Genomic DNA, 21,770 nt, shown 5'->3' with positions numbered 1-21,770 from the left:
GCAAGAAGATATACTGAGATCATATGGGTTAAAAAGTTTTCATTAGATTTTTCCCAGTTTAATGAAAGGAATATATATTGATAAATATTTTAGGGTATTTACAATGATATTGATATGATATGATACATATGATATGATATACTTATATCCAAGTAATCCTGCAGAACTCCCAACGTATGGACTACCAAAATCCCTTTCAAAACCCATAGCATTTTTCCATACTCAAATCCAAAATCACTCTCCAAATTTGAACCAATGGAAAAAAGCCTTCAGCTCGATTATTACCTTGCCCACAGTCCAATTAGGCGGACAGCCTCTGTCATCTGCATATCAGTCCATTTTGCCCAGCTCTTGGCATTTGGAAAATGTTAATAAAACGGTCTTGGCCATGACAGTGACCACCATGGCAACGGCCAAAAGCGTTGTCAACGATTTTCAATTCGCAACATTCGTTAGCTCGGAGGGATGACAGTTTGGCTGAGAGTTGGCCAAGTGGGACACTGATGTAGAGATTGGAATCAGAGTCCCGGTCGGATCTAGTTTGTGCCCGTGCGTGTTGGCCATTTTAATCATTGGTCTAAACCGCCCCTGGCCGAGTCTGCAATTGCGATTAGTTTTGTTTTTATTTTTGCCATATCAATTTGCATGACATTCGGTTATACAGCTTCCTGGGAGTCTGTTTCCCAGACCCCCTTATGAAATGTCTTTTGTCGGTGATTAATTGCACAGAGTTAGAGTATTTTGGGTGGAAAGTTATTACAAATTGAGAGCTCTACTACTTCGAATGAGAGAAAAATGGATAAAGATGGAGATAAAACTAACAGATATTCACGAATTGCCTCAAATGGGGTGTGTCAGCTTTAATGAAATCCCCATTTTGCATTTTAAATGTGTTTTATGCATCATCGTCCACTAATGAAGTTTATTATACATTTTTATTACGGTCTTAAAATATAGTATTTTAATGATTTCGGTCATCTATTCGATTTTCGTTACCAAAAACGGTCGATGAGGTTTCTTATAATGTTAGAAATTTAAATGGTTGAGAGAATTAGGGTATACTGATTTCCTAATTCATAAGCTACTAACTATTTTAGATTTCTATAATATTGATTAGTTAAATGTGCCAAAAAAGGCAGTGTGTAGATACTTCTTTTTAAGGAAAATATAGAACATTAATAGAAACTCTTTAGTTCCTTATAGCTTGTTTAGTCATGTTACCTTTTTGAAATTTCTTGTGTACTTTATTTATTATGTCTTAATAAATATCACAAATAATTTTCTGGAACATTACCACATATTTTGAAAGAGTATAAAAAAGACAGCCTAATATTTATAAAATCTGAATTCACGCTTTTGTCATTTCATTGAACAAAATTTGAATATTAAATTAACACAATATTTAATGTCAACAGAAATCGCACGCATCGTAAAATCAACAAAAATATATTTATGTGAAATCGTATGGATTAACCTTTTCCACATATATTAAGCTTATTTTTTTCGTTTAGTTTGAGTATTTTGGTGACAATTTATGACTAAATGAAACGTGGCGGCGGCATTTTTCTCTGAATTGTTTTCGGACAAATTGAAATGTATTAATATTAAATGTTATAAATAATTTATAAGAGCTTACGCAACAGAAGAAACACACTTTATAGCAATCAATTTGCGCGGGATTTTTATTTTTTACTTTAGAGTATCAATGTTAATATCAAAGTTCAAGCTGTCAGAAGTCATTAATATCCATGGAAAATTATCACAAATTTATTGCTCTTATTGCTGTATAGTTTTCGTTTTCGCTTATTAATTTATGTTAATCATTCGCAAAATGCAAAGTGACGACGTAACTCACGAGGTGTCAGCGCCAAACAAAAGCCATACAATTGTATTTTATAGATATTTCGAATGAAAACGACCCCCTTTATAGTTTGAGTGTGGATTTCGACAGCCACCTGTGACCGTCCTGCCGATCAGCCAATGTAATTCCCCATTTAAATCCATACTTTATTGCCTTAGATTCAATCAAAGGAGACAACAGAAGCGCCGACGGTACATCAGACACAGATGCTGATGCAAATGAATAAGGAAGTTCAAAAGATTTAATGATATAATTTATCTAACAGCAGAGACTTACTTCGATTTGTGATGTCAGGCATGGCATATGGGGCTGTGGCAAATAAAGCTTTTATAAAATTGCTTTGTGTTTTCACATAATGGAGTGCCAGCTCTTTAGTTTATTGATATGTAAATAATATATATCACGGTGATTTCTATACTTTTTGTGGCTTTAATTTTGTAATTTGCTAGCGGGATTTTTATTTGCCATTCTGTTTGTATTTAGTGATTTATTTTGAGGTTTAGCGATAGTTAATTTTGACCCTTAAATGGTATAGTCTGAAGCACTATTCCCTTGAATTTCTGTTATTTGTATTTACATCACAAATAAACTCAAATCACTTTACCTAAATTGGCCCACTTATCGATGTAAACTTATTTGCTAACCACTTGAACCATGAGGCAAACTTCACCTCTAATTGACTTTATGCTAATTATATTGATGCTTCCGATAAGACAAACTGACAACAGTTTAAACTTTACCTTTTCCTCGGGCCAATTAATTTATATTCCTGTGCGATTGCTTGAGAATATTTTCCTCGCCCGAAGCTACGGCTACGGAAATTATCTTTTGCTGACCATCGCCATATTTAAGTTAATTGCTTTGCATAAATTTTTAATACGATCTAATTAATTAGCTTGGGACCTCAATCAGCCGACATTTGTTCCCGTTCCCGTTCGCCGAGGCTGCCTCAGTTATGGCCATGTGTCAACGGTTATTTATGCACAAATGCAAGAGTTGTGGCTTATAAATGTAGCTGTCAGTTGTCATAATTTATAGAATAACTGTCAGAGCTGTAACACCTCTGCGCACGATTTTCTTTCTGGGCTGCGGCTGTTCCCTCGGCGGCCTCTAAAAACCTATCGCTCGCAATGCTGCCATAATCATAGCGTCAACGTTTTTGATTTATGCGCACAGCTCTCCATTTCTGAATTTTGTCTTTATTTTTTGTGTATGTGTTTTGTTTTCATCTTTTTGGCTCACGAGGGTCCAACGGAGTCGCACAGAAACTGTTGGAGGTGCGGGGAATGGCCAGGTATGGCCTACCAGGTCGCCAGATTGGTAGGCTTGGAAGTCTCGCGACAGTTGATTATGATTAAGTGCTAAGCCCGAAGCCAAAGCTGAATAATTTTCGAGATTTGCGCTATAAATTTTGAATACTCTTAGCAATGCACTGTCACAAAATGCCACTGAAATTTGGCTCCAAAGAGGCAGTAAAAATGGTAAGACGTCGCTCTCTGGAGTTTGCAACAACAAATCTTGTGTGTGGGGCGACGCACTTGATGTTTATTTGATTTCTGCTATATATCTTTTGAAACAGAAATGATGCAATTTCAAAAACATTAAGTATTCAAAATTATATAATTCAAAAGAATGCTGTCAAGTTTAATCCATGTGAGAAGACCTAGACATAAATGCTTCTCTAAAACCATTATATATTTATTAAGAACTATCGTTTTTCGCTTATAAATAATTTCCTGTCTGATTTTTTTTGTGCATATTTACACTTGTACGTTATCTGTGGAGTGCTCAACGACAAACATCTTAAAAACAAGTTTAAATGGATGCATAAATCAATCAATAGCAGCAATTGACAGACAGTCTCGAGTGCCGAGGGTCGAGAGTTGAGAATATGAATGACAGACGGTTACTTTGCACAGATATTTGTTTGCCAAGTTGCTAAACAAATCAATAAATATGGTCAAATTAATGATACCCTCTATAAAAACTATAGAATTTATTTTTGTGTTAATTAATTACTAAAAAACATGATAAATGAATTGTTTATTTTTGAACTTATACTATAGAAAAACGATTTGCAACGCCAATAAATGTATAATATTACTTGTAAAATGTATTGAAGGACAATATATAAATCTAATAATTAATCATTTTTTAATTTTGTACTACAAATATTATAAATACTGCCTAGAAAGTTTAAAATTTATTATTCTCCATAAAGCTACTCTCCTCTCAGCGGCAGCGTTAAGCTGTCAAAAAGATTTATGCACAACTTTGACATATATTAATGGTTGGCAGTGTAATAATAATGCGCATTATATTATTTAAATGTTCACTTTATTTTATTTAAGGTTTTATAGTCATTAATACCTGAACTTTGTGTTTAATGAGCAGAGCTTTGTCAATAGCCTGTCAATTAGGAATTGAAAACAATGACTTGTTCTAAGCTAAACAGCGTTTCGGTTTATATAAATAATTTATACAATTTCCTGAGAATCCGATTAAATTTATTTAAACTTTAATTTCTGTGGTTAACTATTGATTAATGTGAACCAATATAAAATCATACAAAAATGTGTAAATATATGGTTCGTGTAGGAAGCATTTGTTAAATAAAATACATATATAAAAAACTCAGCCAAATGAACATAAATCTGTCAACAGGCAATGCCGTATAAAATTGTGTCACAATTAATAATGTATTTTTTTGTATTTTTATTTTGCATCTGGTTGTGGGTTTTTGTGTGTATATCGTAATTACATTACTGGCATCGATTAATGAAAATTGCTTAATAATTTTGTGTTATTTTATCTCCCTGATTTTATTTATTGGCAGTTGATTTGGTTTGCAACTGATTGCATTTATAAATAGCACGAATCTGAGCCATTTATTTTGTTAATTTGCGAAATAAAATAAATGTAATTAATTTGGCAAAAGCTTGTTGCAGTATATTTACATTTTCAGGGTCCTGTTTTATTATTTGAGCAATTAAATTTACAAATTTAAATGTTGTATTGAATGCTTTTGGTATTTTTTTAAGCCAAGGAGAGACCATCTGACATTTACATTAATTTTTAATATTATTTAAAAAAAAGTACTTGTGCAAGCATTATACCTCCTCACAATCTTAATGCTTATTCACCTCTGTTCATTAAGTAATCCACATACAAAAAAATGAAAATAAAAAGGAAAATGAATTTCTAAAACATTTCGTATTTTTAGACGACAGATTTGAAATGAGCCAAGACGTTGCCGTGGCCATTACCCGCCCACAAATGTAGTGCGGATGAACACGCACGATTAATAAATTAAATTGAAAGACACACAAAGTGTGAGGAGGCGAGAAATACAAATTTTCCAAATGAAATTGTTAAACACTGACGACTGGCTAGCTGGCTGCATTATTCTAAGCATGTGCCTTGAAATATGTCGCGACATGCTAATAAAAATATTTGTTTCCCCGCTCTCTCTTTTTGGTAGATTTATATTTGCTCTTAAGGCAGCAGGATTTCAGGGGGCCCCGAGTTGTTTTTATTTTTGTTTATTAGCCGCCTGCTAATAAAAATTAATTTGAAAATACTTTTTAAAATGCCTTCGACTTGGGCTGGCCGACTAGCTTGCATAGCTTAAGATTTTTATTTATTTGTTTTTCTAATTTGTATTTTTCGTTTCACATCCATTTTGCCAGGTTCCCCTAGTACCGTGTATGTAGTTTTTGTGCGATTTATTTATGAGCTCTATGAATGTATTCTGTGTTATTGTTGTTCCCTGGTCTATACGATTTTTTATTGTGTTGGTTTTTAAAGATCTGTTTTCATAAGAACAACTAAATGAAACTTTGTTTATTGTACTTGATTTATGTGGCAGTGTGGGGAATTAATTTTCTATGTATTTGTCATGTTAAAATACAATTTAAATTTAATTTTTATATATAATTTTATATAATTAGATTTGATTTGATATACTAATATTTACTGTAAATAATATATGATATAAGTATATGCCAAAACAATTTCCTCTAACGTTGTTTGCAGCATTTTCTAAACAAGTTCTTGATTTATCCAACATAGGCCTTTTAATGCCATTGATTTATGTTAAAAAATGTTTTTCTGTATGTACAAATATTCGTATTTCGGAATTTATTTTCGTCACATATATATAAAGACAGAAAGTCATAAACAACTTAAGCGAATTGGTTTGGGGGTCATTAACTAAAATCCATCTACTTATTTAAAACACAAACAGCTGCGCCAGCGATTTGTCAACCGCACATCTAGAAATAATTTTTATAAATTATTATTATAGACGGAATCTTTTACAATGATCATAAAATACACGAAAATGAGGCTTGCATATTTTTTATGAAATGAAAACAAATTGTGACAAAAGTTGGAATTTATGGACTTAACCTATATGGTTAATGCAGATTCTTTAGTGACTTTTCTGAAGGCAAAATATTTTTCTGCGATAAATCTCTATCGTATCCCCTTCATTTTTTCTGACAGCCACACGACCCAACGAAAAAATCAAAGCGAACATATTTTGTATTGTCGTGCCTTATTAATAATGCCGAAAGTGTTGAATTTTTTAATATTCTTTATGATTTGTTGCCAGTGACAAAAGCCATTAGAACTGACATTTGGTGCGAACAGATTAAATTTAAATATATTTTTATTTGGGTCTCGACATTTTGTCTTTTGTGCGTGAGTTTATGAAATATGGGAGAAAAAATAAACTATCACACCAAAGGAATGTGAATTGGTAGGTGAATGTATTTTTTGTTATCTTTTTAATTAGTTTCAGTGTGGCAATCATTCGATTAGAGCAAATTAATTGCACTCAAACGCTTGCTGTTCGAATGCATTTATAATTTGTAATCAATTAAAGTGCCTGGTGTCGTATGTCTTGTAGCTGAGCTCTTTATACGATTAATTATTTGTGACCTTACTAATTACCTTACATAACTTACCTTGTGCCGTTTCTTGGTATTTTGTCATTGAGAGTGTGAAATATCTTTGGGTAATATAACTTAATGAAGCCATTTGAGACAATTAAAATCGATAAAAGCAATTTATTTATTTCAAAAGTATGCATTTAGTTTCACTATTTCGGCATTAGATTCATCTGCTATGGAACATTTTTGAGATCAATATCTATTTTATTGACTTATTATCCTCTGAATTCTTATCCAGCTGTTCATCGGAGCACATTTGCTGTACTTTGTGCTTACGACGATCGCGGCAACTTCCACAGATTCTCATGCAGAAGAAGTAAAGTAGCTCCAGGAAGCTGAGACAGGATATTCCCATGAATAAGCCACAGATGCCACCACAGTTGGAAATCAAGGTGGACACTCCAAATAGAATTGTACGCTTGATGGCCGTAAATTGATGCTCCTTGAAGTATACGGAGAGTCGAGATCCGATGGCACTGAAAAATATTGATATTAAATATTACAGGCTGGGCTGTCCTTCAACTTCGAGTGCTATTAAATTAAAGAGACGGTTAGAGGTTGCTTAAATATGAAGCTAAGTTTAATAATTTCTGGTAGCTTATTTAACCAACAGTTTCAAAGAACACTGTCATAAAATTCTTGGTAATCAATAATAAATAGAATAAATATTTATGTTCTTATAGTTTATATGATAATAAAGCATCTTGCTATGAAAGAGTCTTTGGTTCGGATATCCCTGAAATAATTAAGCTAATTTCCTTTTCCCTTCAAGACTTACTCTGTGTGTTCATATTCCTCGCGGAAGGCTCGAATGGTTTTTGCAATTTCGTATTTGGCTCTTGATATCTCAAAGTTGTACTCGAGTGATGTACAGGCCGGCATGCAATTGCAAGTGATTTCCACATTGTTATCGATGCTCTTAGCCATTGTTTCATTTTGAAGCAAGGCATACAGCTCGTCCTGGGCAGCTGTGTAACAACTGATATCATTTAGTCCACAGACGGGAGTGCCCACAGGTTCTAAAGTAAAAGAAAATCGATGTGAAATGTATATAAATTTAATATGAAATCAAGAATTTAAACTGGATTTGGAGTAAAACCTTTTGTGCTTGTAAATGTGTAACTCACTTGGCATCCAGAACTTGGCACAACCGCATTTGGCAACCGTAAAGTTAGCCAGGCATTCCGTTTGGCAATTGCTCTGCGAATAGGACTTGAAGAAGCGCAGCGATCGCTCATCGTCGAAGAGACACTGGCGCCTGAATATAAATATTTTGCATTGGAAGTGCCATTTTTAATGAAGCACCTCATTTTTCTCAACTCACTTCTCAGGGGTAATTTCGTGCAAATTGTCGGTTGACACGACATAAGCTGGCAGGACGCTGACGAGGACCTCATCGCCGTGGGGTACAAGAATGTAATTGCCAGAGGTGAGAGGCACACTCTCAGGGGAGTTGAGAAAGACCTGTCAAATTACACATTAGACGCACCCAGTTTTGAGGCTTCCAAATATATATATATATATATATATATATATATATCATATACCTTATAGCCCTGCTTAAAACTGCGACAGTCGTAGTCAAAGTTGTGCTGCAAGCCCTGCAAAAAGGCAAAGAACCCATTCTTTGCCGACGAGAATACTGTCCTCTGGGGATACGCATTCTGACCCTGATCCACGAAACCGGTGTCCAGTGACCAATTGCCAGTTATATTATTCCATCGCGGCAGATCCACATCGAAGTAGTTGTTAAAGTTCACCACATCCGGGTCAACGTAGCTAATGAATTTCTCATCGCGATAAATGTCCTTGGGTCGAAGGCCGTTGAACTGATAGCAGATACCCTCATCGGTTGCAACAAAGTCAAATATCTTGTCACAGAAGTAGAATCTTCCATTCCATTTGCAGAACGGTCCCGTCTCATTCTTCGATATACTCAAGTCAATCAGGGTTTGGGTTACATCCACATAAGGAGGATGCATTTGCGACAGCAAAGGAGTGAATCTTTGTACTACATCCGGATCGCAGATGTGCATGGCGGCTGCCATGCGGGCCAATCTGTGAAATTAAAGAAATAAAAATGGAATAAGGGGTAAATTAATTAAAAGATAACATAGAGAATAATATAGGTAACTTTGTATATATTTAAATTAAATAATACTCAACTCTTCTTCATCCAAATCGCTGACGGTTCCATTTTCCTTGTACTCTTCCCAAAGCAGACGCGAAACATTAGTGTAGTCAAAAAGATTCCTTTCCATTTTTATTTCCGGACAAATGGTGATGGTGGGAAATGGTATCTTATGCACGGGAACCAGGGTCTCATCAAAGCCCAGGATAACCGGAGAGTCCTGCCATTTCAGATAGGTATCCCAAATGAGGGAGACGGCAAAGTAAACGGAAATGCAAGTGAAGAAAAGCCAATATAGTCTGCAAAGTAAGAAGAGATTTTTTACTAAGAACCTTGAGGTTAAATCCCCCAAACACACTTCTCGTAGATGGGTCTGTGGACTTCGAATATGTAGCGAATGCCGTGAATGGTGGTGCTTTTGGAGTACTCCAGGAGTAAGCCCTTGCAGGCGGAGAGAGTACTTCCATATCGAATCCGTGACTTGATGATCACGTCACTGGGCACATCACTTAGAGCAGCCGAGGCTATACTCGCTCGCGTATCGAAACTTGGCAGTGCCAGGAGCTCCGGGCCTGGGAGAATGCTAATTCCCGGCTTCTGGTCCTCGTCCTCCCTAATCTCTGCCATTGTCCGCGGAACAGGACGCTTGGAACACGACTAAGCTGTGCCAGCCAGGTGGAGAGTCCTTTTATAGCTGCCCAACTGAAAATACCCATGAAAAGTGGGTGCGTTCTCTGTCTCCGGTGGGTTTTGGCTTCGGGGACTTCAATTCGCACGCACCAGCGACGCATTCATGTACTTAAGCTTAATTACAGACCCACTTCACATATATGTAGTTTTTGTTGTCACTTTACATATAAAGTTCGTTATTTGCATCGTGAAATTATATGGGGTCGTTCAACAAATTTAAATTTCAAAGAAATACAAAATAAGTGGTTTAAGGTTAATTAAATTAAAGTTATACAGTATCGTATCCAGAGTAAAATAAAAAAACAAAATATTATTAACAATTCGAGTGTTCACTATTCATCAGTTAAGAGTAATCTCTTGGGAAATATTTTTAAGTTTGCTATAATATCAAATATACCTTTATTTTGTTGTTCTTTTCTTTAATACTTATTCAATACCTAATTTAGTATAAACACTTGTACAGATGGAGTTGAAACTGAGTTTAAAGTCGATTTTGCAGATTTATATATCGACCTTTGCGTATGTCGATACATTATCGATAAATTAATATTTTCTAGTACGAATAGTGCAAGAATGAAATAGCATCGAATGAGTCTTACAAAAATAAATTTAATACATTATATATCATCTTTCACAGTTCCAAATTTTGTTCTGTCTTTTGACTACTATTATATGCAATGGAATATATATATATATAAATATGCATATACTTTAAATCCCTTTAAAATTAAATTAAATTAAAAAATTTATTCTAGAACTTAAGACATTACAACTTTCAGTAGGTTCAATGGATTTTTCTAACTCTCCAAATATATATCGTGTAAGCAAACATTATTATGAATCCCAATTTTAAATGTTACCTAGTATTCTATGGAATATTTGAGGATGTCCCACCATTCAGCAGATTGACTTACTTATCAAATCATCTTGACCACGAGTAACCCGACTTGGTCAACACCAGTGATTTTATGCCAAGAAGATTGTCCCCAATGGCCGGGATGCCAGCGTACATTACTCTTTTTTTCGAATGCTCGACATGGCTTAAACATGTTCCTGGAATTTAGTGGGGAGACTCGCCTTATATGTATGTCGGACAGTGCCCAAAGGTGGCATCGATGGCATCGGTGGCCGTCGAGTGCCTGCACTCGTGCGTGGCTTGATTTTGTCTGCGCAGCGATTCGACGGCCTCCGCCTCTTGTTGCCAGCTCTTGAATTTGGCTCAGTTGTTGGCACTTATTTTCGGGACATTGTCATCGATATAAAACGGGCTTTTTGTTGTCCAATGCATTGGTCAAGAGGCATCCGTTGCGCATTTTTCGAATATTCGGCCAGCTCTTGCCAGTCGCCTCTTTTTTGTGCATTATCGGAGTGTGTGCATCAGCATTTGGTTTCGCGTGAAATTCACTCACGACTTGTAATTATTTAATTTTATTGTTTTGTTTTGTGACCAGCCGACAGCAGAGGACGCCCTGCGAGAGCCTACTGTTTAACAAGATCTCTGCATCAGATCAATTGCTAAAGAGCTCTTAAAATTACACTAAATTATTATGTAGATAGTTAATGCCTAAACCCCAACGCCTGCAGTGGTTAATAAAGCTAAACCTGCTTTTTACCTCAGTGCAATTGTATAATGTATGTGCTTTGTGGGACGTTGAGTTCCATTTTCGTCATTGCTCGAATATGGTTATTAGTCATTAGGCTTATAGAGATAATTATTATTGGTAAGTAGTGGGCTTAACATGCCCTTAACTGAATTGATAAATGGTCATAATGAGCAGTACTTATTGAATCACGATTTTATACGGAACACAAATTAGCGAAAGCTTTAGTTTGCATAATCAAAACAGTCATAATTTCATTATGGGAATGTTTTAAAGATATTATTAATATTAAATGTGAATTTTTCAGGCATCCAATGAATGTATTAAAATTAAGTTTTTTAGCCACAAGTTTTTACCTAACAAAAATCATTAAAAAAAATTATAAAGCGAACAAAGTCAATGATAAAAACAGTGCAATCTATACTGAAATCAATATATACAAGAATATGTGAATAAAATACTTTTTTAATATTAAAGAATCTATAACATAGTTTATTGATTTTATTGCAAAAATTCAGAAATCCAAAAATTCAAACGCTCTTGAGTAATTCAGCTTTAATTATTCATATTTAAATGTGTGTCCTCTCATCAAAAAAATAAGCTCACATCACAGGGCGCCCCCAAAAAACGACACAAAAACTCAATTGCCTGTCTGAATTTGTAAATATTTTTTGCTTTCAACTGATCTGTGTGTGTGAGTGCATTTGATGAAAGTGTAATTAAATTGGCGAGTGCTTCGCAACGTCACAACAGTCTATACATTTTAGCAATTCTATGTGAATAATTGACGCTTGACTTGTGGATGGCCCCAAAAATTGTCAGAATCGCCCTTTGAAGGTTCCACAGAAAATTGTTCCCAAAAAAAATCATAGATTGGTAAGCAAAATTTTTTTTATGACAGATATATTCATAAAATATTTACCATATGCAGACTGAATAAAATGAAACATGAAAATGTTGTCGATGAAAGCTTGCAGAATATTCTGTTGGAATTTGTAAACCTTTCTAGTGTTGGCTTCAAAAAAATTAATGCAACTTTGACTGGTGCCATTTTTTGCACACATTGCATTTGCATCTAAAATGATTAAGAAAATGTTAAAAGAAACTAGTGAAATTTAATCTTTCTAATAAGCTTAATTATTTCCTATTAATCTTCTTTTTTAATTACGTTTAGTCAGCACCAATGTATCCAGGCTTGTATTCAATTTGCAGGATATGCAGATGTTTATGATTTGACTTTCCCAATTCCACTTTTGTCAGTCAGTATAAGGAAGGCATGGAATTATATATGGCATCATAACACACGTTATGATCTCATCAATTCAGCCAGGTTGCCATCGAGGGCATAACTGCGTACATTTGTAACCAGGACTCTCCCCAGCCCAGACCACAGATGGACGACTGTTATTCCCTGGCGACCGGGACAGGCCCCAGCCCCAGCCCCAGCCCAGCTCTCCAACTACCAACTCTCACCCAACTTGGCTCATACGCATTTGTTTATAAATTATGAGGCAGAGACAAAGCCGACTGCAGCTGCTGATGAGTTGGCTGCCAGGAAAGGATGCTCCTGCTCCTGCTCCTGCTTCTCCTGCTTCTCCTTCTGCACCTTCACTCCGCTTTCTGCAATAAATCAAAGGCAGCCAACTCCGCCTTGCAGCTCTCATCCTCTGTCTTGGCCAGGAGCCTGTCTGCTTGATGTCTACCTGTCTCGTGTGTGCAGTTCCAGTTGCAGTCTGTGGCACTTGTGAGCTTGGGAAATTTATGCATGGCTTCACATTTCTTCGAGTTATCATTTGTTACGCAAATTATGCATGTTGAGTTGGGTTTTTGTTGTGGAATTACTTCAGACGATTAGCCAACCCAGGGCTAAATGGTCAAGAGATGGATGTTGCCCCGTGTGCGTGTGAGCCAAATCTTTTGGCCACTGTCAGTTGCCAAAATTACAAGTTTCATTTTACAGTTGCCAAATGCATTAACAATATTCTGAAACTTGAAACACTTGGAGAAGACAGTTGCTGCTTAATAAATATTGTTTCCATATTGAGATAAATCATAACCTTTACATAATTATAACCACGTAATTGAAAATAAATTAAATAATAATTCAGAGTGATTTGACAATTTTAATTTAAGCTTTAAGAAATAGGGTGGTGCCTTATTTTGATCTTAACTAAAATTGTATACAACATATATATTTTATAACAATTGTTTGTAGAAGTTCTTTAATAATTTAATATTTTTAATTTAATAAGATTGTCTGGAGTCCAGCCAAGTGTTTAGAACTTTTTTATTTATTTGGAAAATAAGAAAAAGAATTTGGTAATATAAGAAGTTATATCTTTTAAGCGTTAATGTTATTCTTTTTGATAATTTTATCCGTTGACTTTTAGGTTTATTTTACATAAAGTTAAATTAAATTAAATTAACATAAAGTTAATTACATAAAATTGATTGGAACTTTATGTCTCAGTTTTAAGGTATTATTACAACTATTTCCTCTATTCTTATATTTTTATTAGCTTACAAAAATACATTAATATTCTTAATTCCCAGATAGTTTTTGTTTCGAGTGAATGAGAATGCTAATCAAATGTATTACTCGGGCTCGATTAAACAAAATTTCAATTATGAAAATGGTACAAACAAGTCATGTTAGTTGACTGGCCCTTGGGAAATCATTTGCTTAGAGTTGGGGTCCAAATTGCAACAAAAATTCAAAAGCAAGCATTGAAAATAATTAAATGTTTAATTTAGGAAGCGATTATGGCCCTAGGGCTGCAAGCCCAAGCGCAACCACAACAAATTGTTTACAAATTGTCCACGTTTAATGTAAATTGTTACTCACATTAGTTGCCACAGATTTTTGTTCGTGATTACCCTAATTAAGGTAGTAATATCCAAGCGCATGTTGCTCATTTACCACAAATGAATTTTCATGCACATATTTAAATACATTGCTTTAGGTTTGTAAAGTTTAAAGGCTTTTAATTTCGATGGTATTAGGTGTTGTTTTATGGAGTAAAATGAACCTAATATTTATTGTGAAATGAGTTTATATTTAATACATAATATTTTACAAATTAGTAACTGACTAACTGAGATACTGCAATTGAAATTAATGGTATAGTATCTAAGTGAATAGTTAATATATCCCACTAATACATATAATATACCACACAAGTAAATGTTGCACTTTTAAACATATTTATGGATAAAGTCTTGCTTTTTCAAATTAAATTATCTATTAACAATTATAATAAGTATACATTTATGCATTATCCTTATATACATTAATAAAATTTATACAAGATAAAGGGGCTTACGTAGATCTTTTTCAAAAAGTGTATAAGTAGTTTAATTGTTTCTAGGGTAAGCTAGATCGGTATAACGATTTTCCAACGATATCATTAAGAAACCGATCGACAGCTATTCATTAGGCCACCAATTCTGAGCTCGACATTTATGACTGGCATGGACACAGGGCGGAATAGGGGAATTAACATTCAACTACTACTTAGTTGGAGGCAATGTCGGGCCATATAAACAAGTGCATAAGTATATGGCTGAAAACGACTGTGTCAACGATATTTATCATGGGCTTACATTGTCATTAATAATGCCGGCATTGCCTGGGCGAGAGAATTGTGAATTGTTGTGCTAGAACGGATCGGGAACGAGGAGTGAAGTGCACAAATTGCAATTTCTATGCAAATTTATAACAAATAATTACTGACAGCCATAATTCATTAATAATTGCAGGTACTGCTCTCGCAGCCCTCTCAATCACTAACGTGTGTGTGTCTTTTAAAGATAAATTTGCAAATGCAACACGACCAAGTCAAGTAAACTCGGCTCGTAACAGGCCACTTCGCACAGTGAGGCAATTAAGCTGATGACGTTGATAAAAATCAGCAGCAGCAGCAACAGCAGCAGCAGCAGCAGCAGCAGCAGCAGCAACAGCAACAGCAACAGCAGCAGTTGTGGCCCATAATTTATAGCCCAGAGCAGCAGCCGCGACCAGAGAATCGTATCGGACAGTGAGGAAATTATCTACATACGAATATGTGGCGACACATTATTAAAAGGTTGAGAGGCTGTCGTATAACATGTCTCATATGGCCATCCATATATCTGCGAGTGCTCTGTGTGGATGACATATAGATAGTTAACAAGTGCGACCAAGTTTGTATCTATTTATCAATAATTACAGTTAAAAAAGATTAATAACAGCTTTGAATTTATATACCGATAATGGCCTCAGGCTTGTTCTAAACTAGTCTTTAACTGTACGTAGTTGGGCTTGGCTTTTCGAAATCCCAGATGTGTGTATATAACAATATAAACATATATCTTCTTAATCATTAAATCCAGTACCTTATAAAGTATATTATAAATTAATTTGAAGCCAGAAGGTTAGATTTCTTGATGCTAAGATTAAGTAACCTTCCAACAATTAAATTATATACTTCTATCATACATAATATGTTTAAATTTCTTAGGAAAAGTTTCAAGTATAATACCTTACACTTGTCTAATTTGCATTCAAATATTAAGACTACTGACAGAACTCACTATAATGTGGCATGCAATTGACATGAAGATACTTATTGCGGAACTAAAAACATACCTTTCTAAGTGCCTCTAGTTGTAAGAGAAAACTCCTTATAACAAGCCACAAAGCAGTTATCTTTAGAAGTAACTATTAACTAAAAATTACTTAAAATATAAACATTAAATACTTTAAATTCAATAGGGATTTATTCGCATGTAGGGCCTCTTTTGAAGGCGTGTCCATTAAATCAGTTTCATGGCGGTCCTCCAGGTTCCAAGTCGTTGTCCCTCCGAATTGCGTGAGCATCGTGCCCGCCAACTTCAACACCTTCGAAGGGGGCATCATTATTATCAACATTATCGATAAATGCATTTCCAAGCGCATTGCATACAAACTGCTTGCTAAATTTATTTATATGTAATGTTCTGTCTCATGCATATTTAATGTCCACGCATTTTCGACTTGGTCCCGAAGCGAAGAGTTCTCTCTGGGGGAAAAAACATAAAGAAAAGATAAAATGCATTTGCCGTTGGCTTCGCGACCTCGACACCGGGATCTCTCCAGCTCCAACTCCAGCTCCAGCTCCAGCTCCAGCTCCTGTTCCTGCTCCTCCTGCTGCTGGTGATGCAGCTCAGCAAACAAGTAAGTAGCTGTTGCCGTTCCTGTAGTATCTGCATTTGAGCTTCTGGTCCGCGTTGTTTGCATGCCGTCGAAGAAAACGGTTAGCTGTTTTTGTCTTGTTCTTTCTTCGTGTTCTTTCCCTCTCTCTCTTAGCGGTTGTCAGGAGGCATCAACTTGGCCAACATCGATTTCAGGCTCTGATTTGGCGCTACTTGGCTTGTACGGCTGACGGCGTTACATACTGCTTAAAATTTACAAATTTGATTACTAAACGGGACATAAACAGGGGTTCCGGAGAAATTGTTATCGTCTTTAAATACTTTGAAAAGGTGTAGAAAGGTATGTGAATTATTTAATTTAAAATAGGGTAAATATAACAGCAAGTACTTATTACCATTTCATTGTCATATTATCCACTTCGCTTAGCTAAAGGAAAGAAATCAATAGGATATGTAGAGAAAAATAGGAGTAATTTTCTTATTATATAAAAGGTTCAAATTAATTTATATTTTATTGATTACTATAGAGCAGAATCGAATTAAATTTATTGGTCTTCTTTTCCGATTACATTGAGGAAATATGCAACAAAATATTGATTTATTGGAAATGTTATAATATTTATAAAATTTTACGTTTAAATTTATTCAATACACCAAAAACAAAATAGATTTATCGTGCATATATATATTGGAATGTTATAATATAGATTTCAGTATCGACTTTCGGTTTAAAGATCGTTGTCGTAGCGATATATCGATATATCTGTCATCCCTATTTCCGGCGGAAGTCATATGTATTTTCCAAATCAGGCTAGTCTCTGGAAAAGCCTAAAACTCAACATTGCCTAGATTTCGATTAAGATTTCCACCTTATGTGTTACTCGGTATCTGTCTGTCACTTGGTTCCCTTTTTCGTACATCTGTGAAGCATAACGACTTGGTTTTTGCAACATCTCAATGCTCGCAATTCATAACTCAAACTTCAAGGAACGTATGTATGTACATATCTCTCTTCCCTGGCACGAATCCGAGAAAACGTACAAAACATATATGTACATATATGTATGTATAGGAAAGTGTTCCAGGCACCCATAAATCAAAATGACATGACCAACTCTCGGCATTAATATTTCAACACCATAAATGCGGCGTCAATTCGCACGGGGGATGATGATGAAAGGGGAAAGGGGAAAGGGAAATTGGAGGCACAGCGTTGACAGTGGCATGCACAGCGATGTCTGCAAAATTGTGTGCATAATAAATAAATAAATATGAAAGGCCTTAGAGTTCCCAGAGCTCAGTCAATTCCAAAGTGCAGCTCACTCACTCACTGCAGGCATCAGATCAAATCAAGGCAAGCGTCCAAACATGAAGCATTATGGGCATGGAACCGACCCGAAACCTACCAGACGAGCCGCTCCACGCTCGACTAATTATGGAAATGTCATCAGACGCTGATGGTTTTCCCCCATGTGAGGTCCGACCCCTCCCCACACCCCGCGGGCGGTGGCTAAAAAGGAAAAATTGCACACGTTTAGTGCGCGCAATTTGCTTTGCAATGCGTCAACACATGCGACAATTTCGAGCACTCGCTAGCACTTGCATGGCAATTATTTAAACTCCTGCGATCCGCTCCTTTTTTCTTTGTTTTTCTTAGTTTTTTGTTTTTAAAGAAATTACAATTTTCAAGCCGTGTCGGGATCGGGGTAAAGGCGAGGACAGACATCGGTTAAGACAGCCAGCGACGCCTCTGAAGTGACAAAAGTTCAGCTCGTGGGTGGCAAAGTCAGACAAGACGGTGGCGTTGCCTCCATGCACAATGATATATGGTTTTGTCGGCTGTCATTTGGTTTTGAAAATTATTGTTGTGGCCTGGCACTTTGGGTTTGGGTGTCTTTTGTTTATACACTAACCGGGCGAATGGGTAATGTGAATTACTGCTCCTTTTCAAGAGGTTTAAAGATAAATACTGATTATTAAAAGTAGTTCTTTATTATATGAGCAAATTGCAAATTAACAATCTCTCTCAGTTTGATTAAATAAAAGGGTAATTTACATATTGTTATAAAGCTTTTAAAGGTAATATATAAGGCTTTAAAACAATCTCTAACTTATCTGTATTAAGTTCTTCTATAATATACTCTCAGAAATTGAAATTAATGAAAAATGTATCCCATATTCCTATATTCAAAATATATTGTTAAAGTAAATTACGTTATACAGGTTCCTTATTTATTAATAAATATGATAAATATATATTAATAACGACGAAGTTATGCTAACTCTTTCTTTGAAAATAACTTAAATGATAATAAACATTTTATCAATAAGAATTTAACTTTGTTTTCAAAATAGTGTGCATTCTTAAAGTGCAAGGATAATTTTTTGTAATAATTTTTTAAAAACAATGTCCATATGATGTACCTATTTATGTTTAATATTAGTGATTGTATCAATCAAACTTGCGTTTTTGTTAAACTAATATAATTATTACGAAGTAAACTTAAATATTTTTTTAATGTTGGAGGAATTTAGTAATATATTAATTAGTATATTTCTTAGCTTTCATGTAAATTATAAAAATCAAATAAGAAAGATTAAGAATACATACAAATATGGGAATATTAAATAATATTATTTCAAAGGATTTTAAGCCACACCTAAAAAGTATGCTATAGTTAAGTGTCCTTATAATTGAATTGACTTTTAAATAATAATACTTTGTATTTGGCTTAAAACCAATATTTATACTTTTATGTATGTTTTTATCAAACAACCAATGTATAATTAGACTAAAACAAATTACTAATAACTATGAAAAGTGATAAACGAATGCGGAATACTGTTTAATTTATTGAGTTCCGAATAAGTTAAACAGTATTCCGCATTCGTTTATCACTTCTTCCGCTAAAGTGTTTAGCATTTTCATGTCATTTTTTCTCTTTTATTTTTACCTGGGTGCCTGGCTGCCTGTTGCTGGTTGCAATCGTAAATTTCAGTGAATTACGATTTACCTGCTTTCGCACAGTGCCTGCATGTCTGCATTTTAAACACACAGTCAACACTTATCACGAGCTGGCTACGAGCAGTCGGAGGTTTTAATGGCCGCCAAGATGGTGGCAGTGACTAAGTAGGATCACCAGCAGGCAATGTGTGTGTACTCACATCGGGACATCGGGACATTGGGTTATATCTTACGCAAGACTTTCTTTTCCAATTGGCCATATACCCTAACCATTTACATGCTGACCCCGAAACTACTATGTAACATATATTTGTATATACCCAAAAAGTAATATTTTATTCGGTCTGCTCTTCGCTTTTTTCGGTTATTATGGTTTTATTGTTGCCTCGCGTGGTAATATTTTTGTATCTTTTGGCGATTTTTCATCTCCATTATTTTGCAGGAAAAATAAATTTGCAAACGGTAGAAGAAATATTTTCACGAAATCCCCAACCAATAAATTTTCCCCACCCACCCAAAAGCCATATTTCCTTTTATTTTCTTTCTTTTCTCTCTGCAAAAGCTTGGGTGACAAGTCCAGCCTGCCCGAATGGGCTTGGGTTTGTGTTTGGGTGTGGGTTCGGGTGGCCGGGTTTTGCTGCCTCCAATGATAAATGGTCGCGGCTAGAGGGAACTATAATGGCCAGCGCGATGGCGGTGGCTTTCACCTGCGATGTGCTATGGAAAAAAAATAATAATAAAAATGAAACAAGAATGGCAAAGGTATTGCCCAGGGAAGGGGTTCGCCGCCGCCGAGATCTTCATCCTCGGCTTGTCAAATGCACTGAACGTGAACATCACTTATATATAAGCCCCATGCCCCATGCCCCATGCCACACGCTCCAATCCCTATCCTCTACCTCCTCCTTTTGCCCAGAACGATTCTCGGCTATATATGTGGCGAAATGGACATTTATGAAAGAATTATTGATGCCAACGCCAATATGTGTGTGCGTGGGAGGTCGATGGGGTGGGTCGTTCGGTGGGTTTCCTAGGTTTATGGCATATTTTTTATGACTCCCGTTCGGGGGGACAGAGACGGTGACGGTGACCGGAGTCTGAACCATAGTCCTGGCCAGGTCAGAGGGCGCTCCTGACCCACCCCCTCCTTCCCCTCCCTTATAATACAATAAATTGTCAGGTGGGGCGGCTAGCTGTCAAAATGCAAGGGCATAACTCTCCGCTCTCCCCCTCCGTTGCCCATTTTGGCTCTGCCATCTATGGCAAAAACGAAAATTTTAATTTATCGACGCCATATGTGGGCAGTGAGCAGCGAGCAGCGAAACGGAGGAACTATTGCCAGTCAACTGTTCCACCTCCTCGAACAACTTCTTTTTGGGGAAATATAAAATTTGATTTACTGCCATTCCGTGTCCATGTCCGCGTGTGTGTGTAGTAGCCGTTCCAGTAGCCCGGCTGGTATAATTTAGCGGCAAACGTAACCGAAATGTTATGATTTGTGAGCCAATGGATAGGTATACATTCATACATACATCTATTTTTTGTTGTTTCTGGTTGGCTTTAGCTTGAACTCGGCTATGACTTAAAGTTTAAGCCGTTTGGTTTTTTGGTTGCCAGCCAAGTTTTATGTGTGACAGTTTTTCAGAGAAGTAATCAGAGTGAGTCGAGGATGAGTGCAGAGTTTAATACAAGATAATTAATTGATTGCAGAGTCATTGATTAACCATGTGAGATAAAGATAAACTTTATGTATAAATTCGTTACGTAGAACTATGACCTAGAGATCTTTAAGGTTGATATTAAGGATGTGATGTGATGTCTTAAGGATGTTTATAGTGAGAAAAAGTCAGAAATTAAATATTGTCAAAAATATTGCTCTAAATTTCATATCAGAAATATGAATTTCGGTGTATCAAAGATTTTAATATCGAAAAAAGTTACATTAATTATTTAAATATTGTATTGATATTATTGAAATAATCAAAAGTATTTCCAAAATATTCTTCAATTTATTTGCATTTTTTCCAAATATATATTGTTTCGGTATATCGATTGATTCTTTCCAATACCACATAGAAAATATTATACCTTTGGTATACAAGACTTCCAAGTAAAGAAAAATAACTACACCTTATATATCCAGAATGTACTATTTAACGTTTAAATACCTTATTGATAAACATAATAAAAAAATTTTATTCAATTTGTTATTTCTCTATTACCTTTTTCATGGATATAATTTAAGGGATTATCGCATATGTATCGACGTTTATATTAATAAAATGTAGAATTAAATATCTTTACAGGATCAAATCAAAATCAAATTAAATCAAATTAAACACTTTCATATAAAAATCGAAATAGAAATAACATCAGAAATAAGAACAGAAAATAA

The 21,770-nt window shown here is 35.3% G+C and overlaps 1 protein-coding gene across 1 annotated transcript; it reads right to left on the bottom strand.

Annotated features, from left to right (window-relative positions):
- Window positions 1–6,913: 6,913 nt before the first annotated feature.
- ppk (pickpocket) lies at window positions 6,914–10,190 on the bottom strand. The gene is made up of 7 exons (XM_020955019.2): window positions 9,306–10,190; window positions 8,983–9,246; window positions 8,364–8,874; window positions 8,141–8,280; window positions 7,944–8,074; window positions 7,595–7,835; window positions 6,914–7,292 (listed from the first exon to the last, which is right to left on the bottom strand). The coding sequence occupies exons 1-7, from the start codon at window positions 9,572–9,574 to the stop codon at window positions 7,016–7,018; spliced, it is 1,833 nt and encodes a 610-aa protein (XP_020810678.1). The 5' UTR covers window positions 9,575–10,190; the 3' UTR covers window positions 6,914–7,015.
- Window positions 10,191–21,770: the final 11,580 nt, after the last annotated feature.

The sequence above is a fragment of the Drosophila serrata genome, unplaced genomic scaffold, assembly GCF_035046125.1.
Source record: "Drosophila serrata isolate PLE 108 unplaced genomic scaffold, ASM3504612v1 contig_245, whole genome shotgun sequence".
Lineage (NCBI taxonomy): Eukaryota > Metazoa > Arthropoda > Insecta > Diptera > Drosophilidae > Drosophila > Drosophila serrata.
This window is presented reverse-complemented; position numbering and strand designations above follow the sequence as displayed.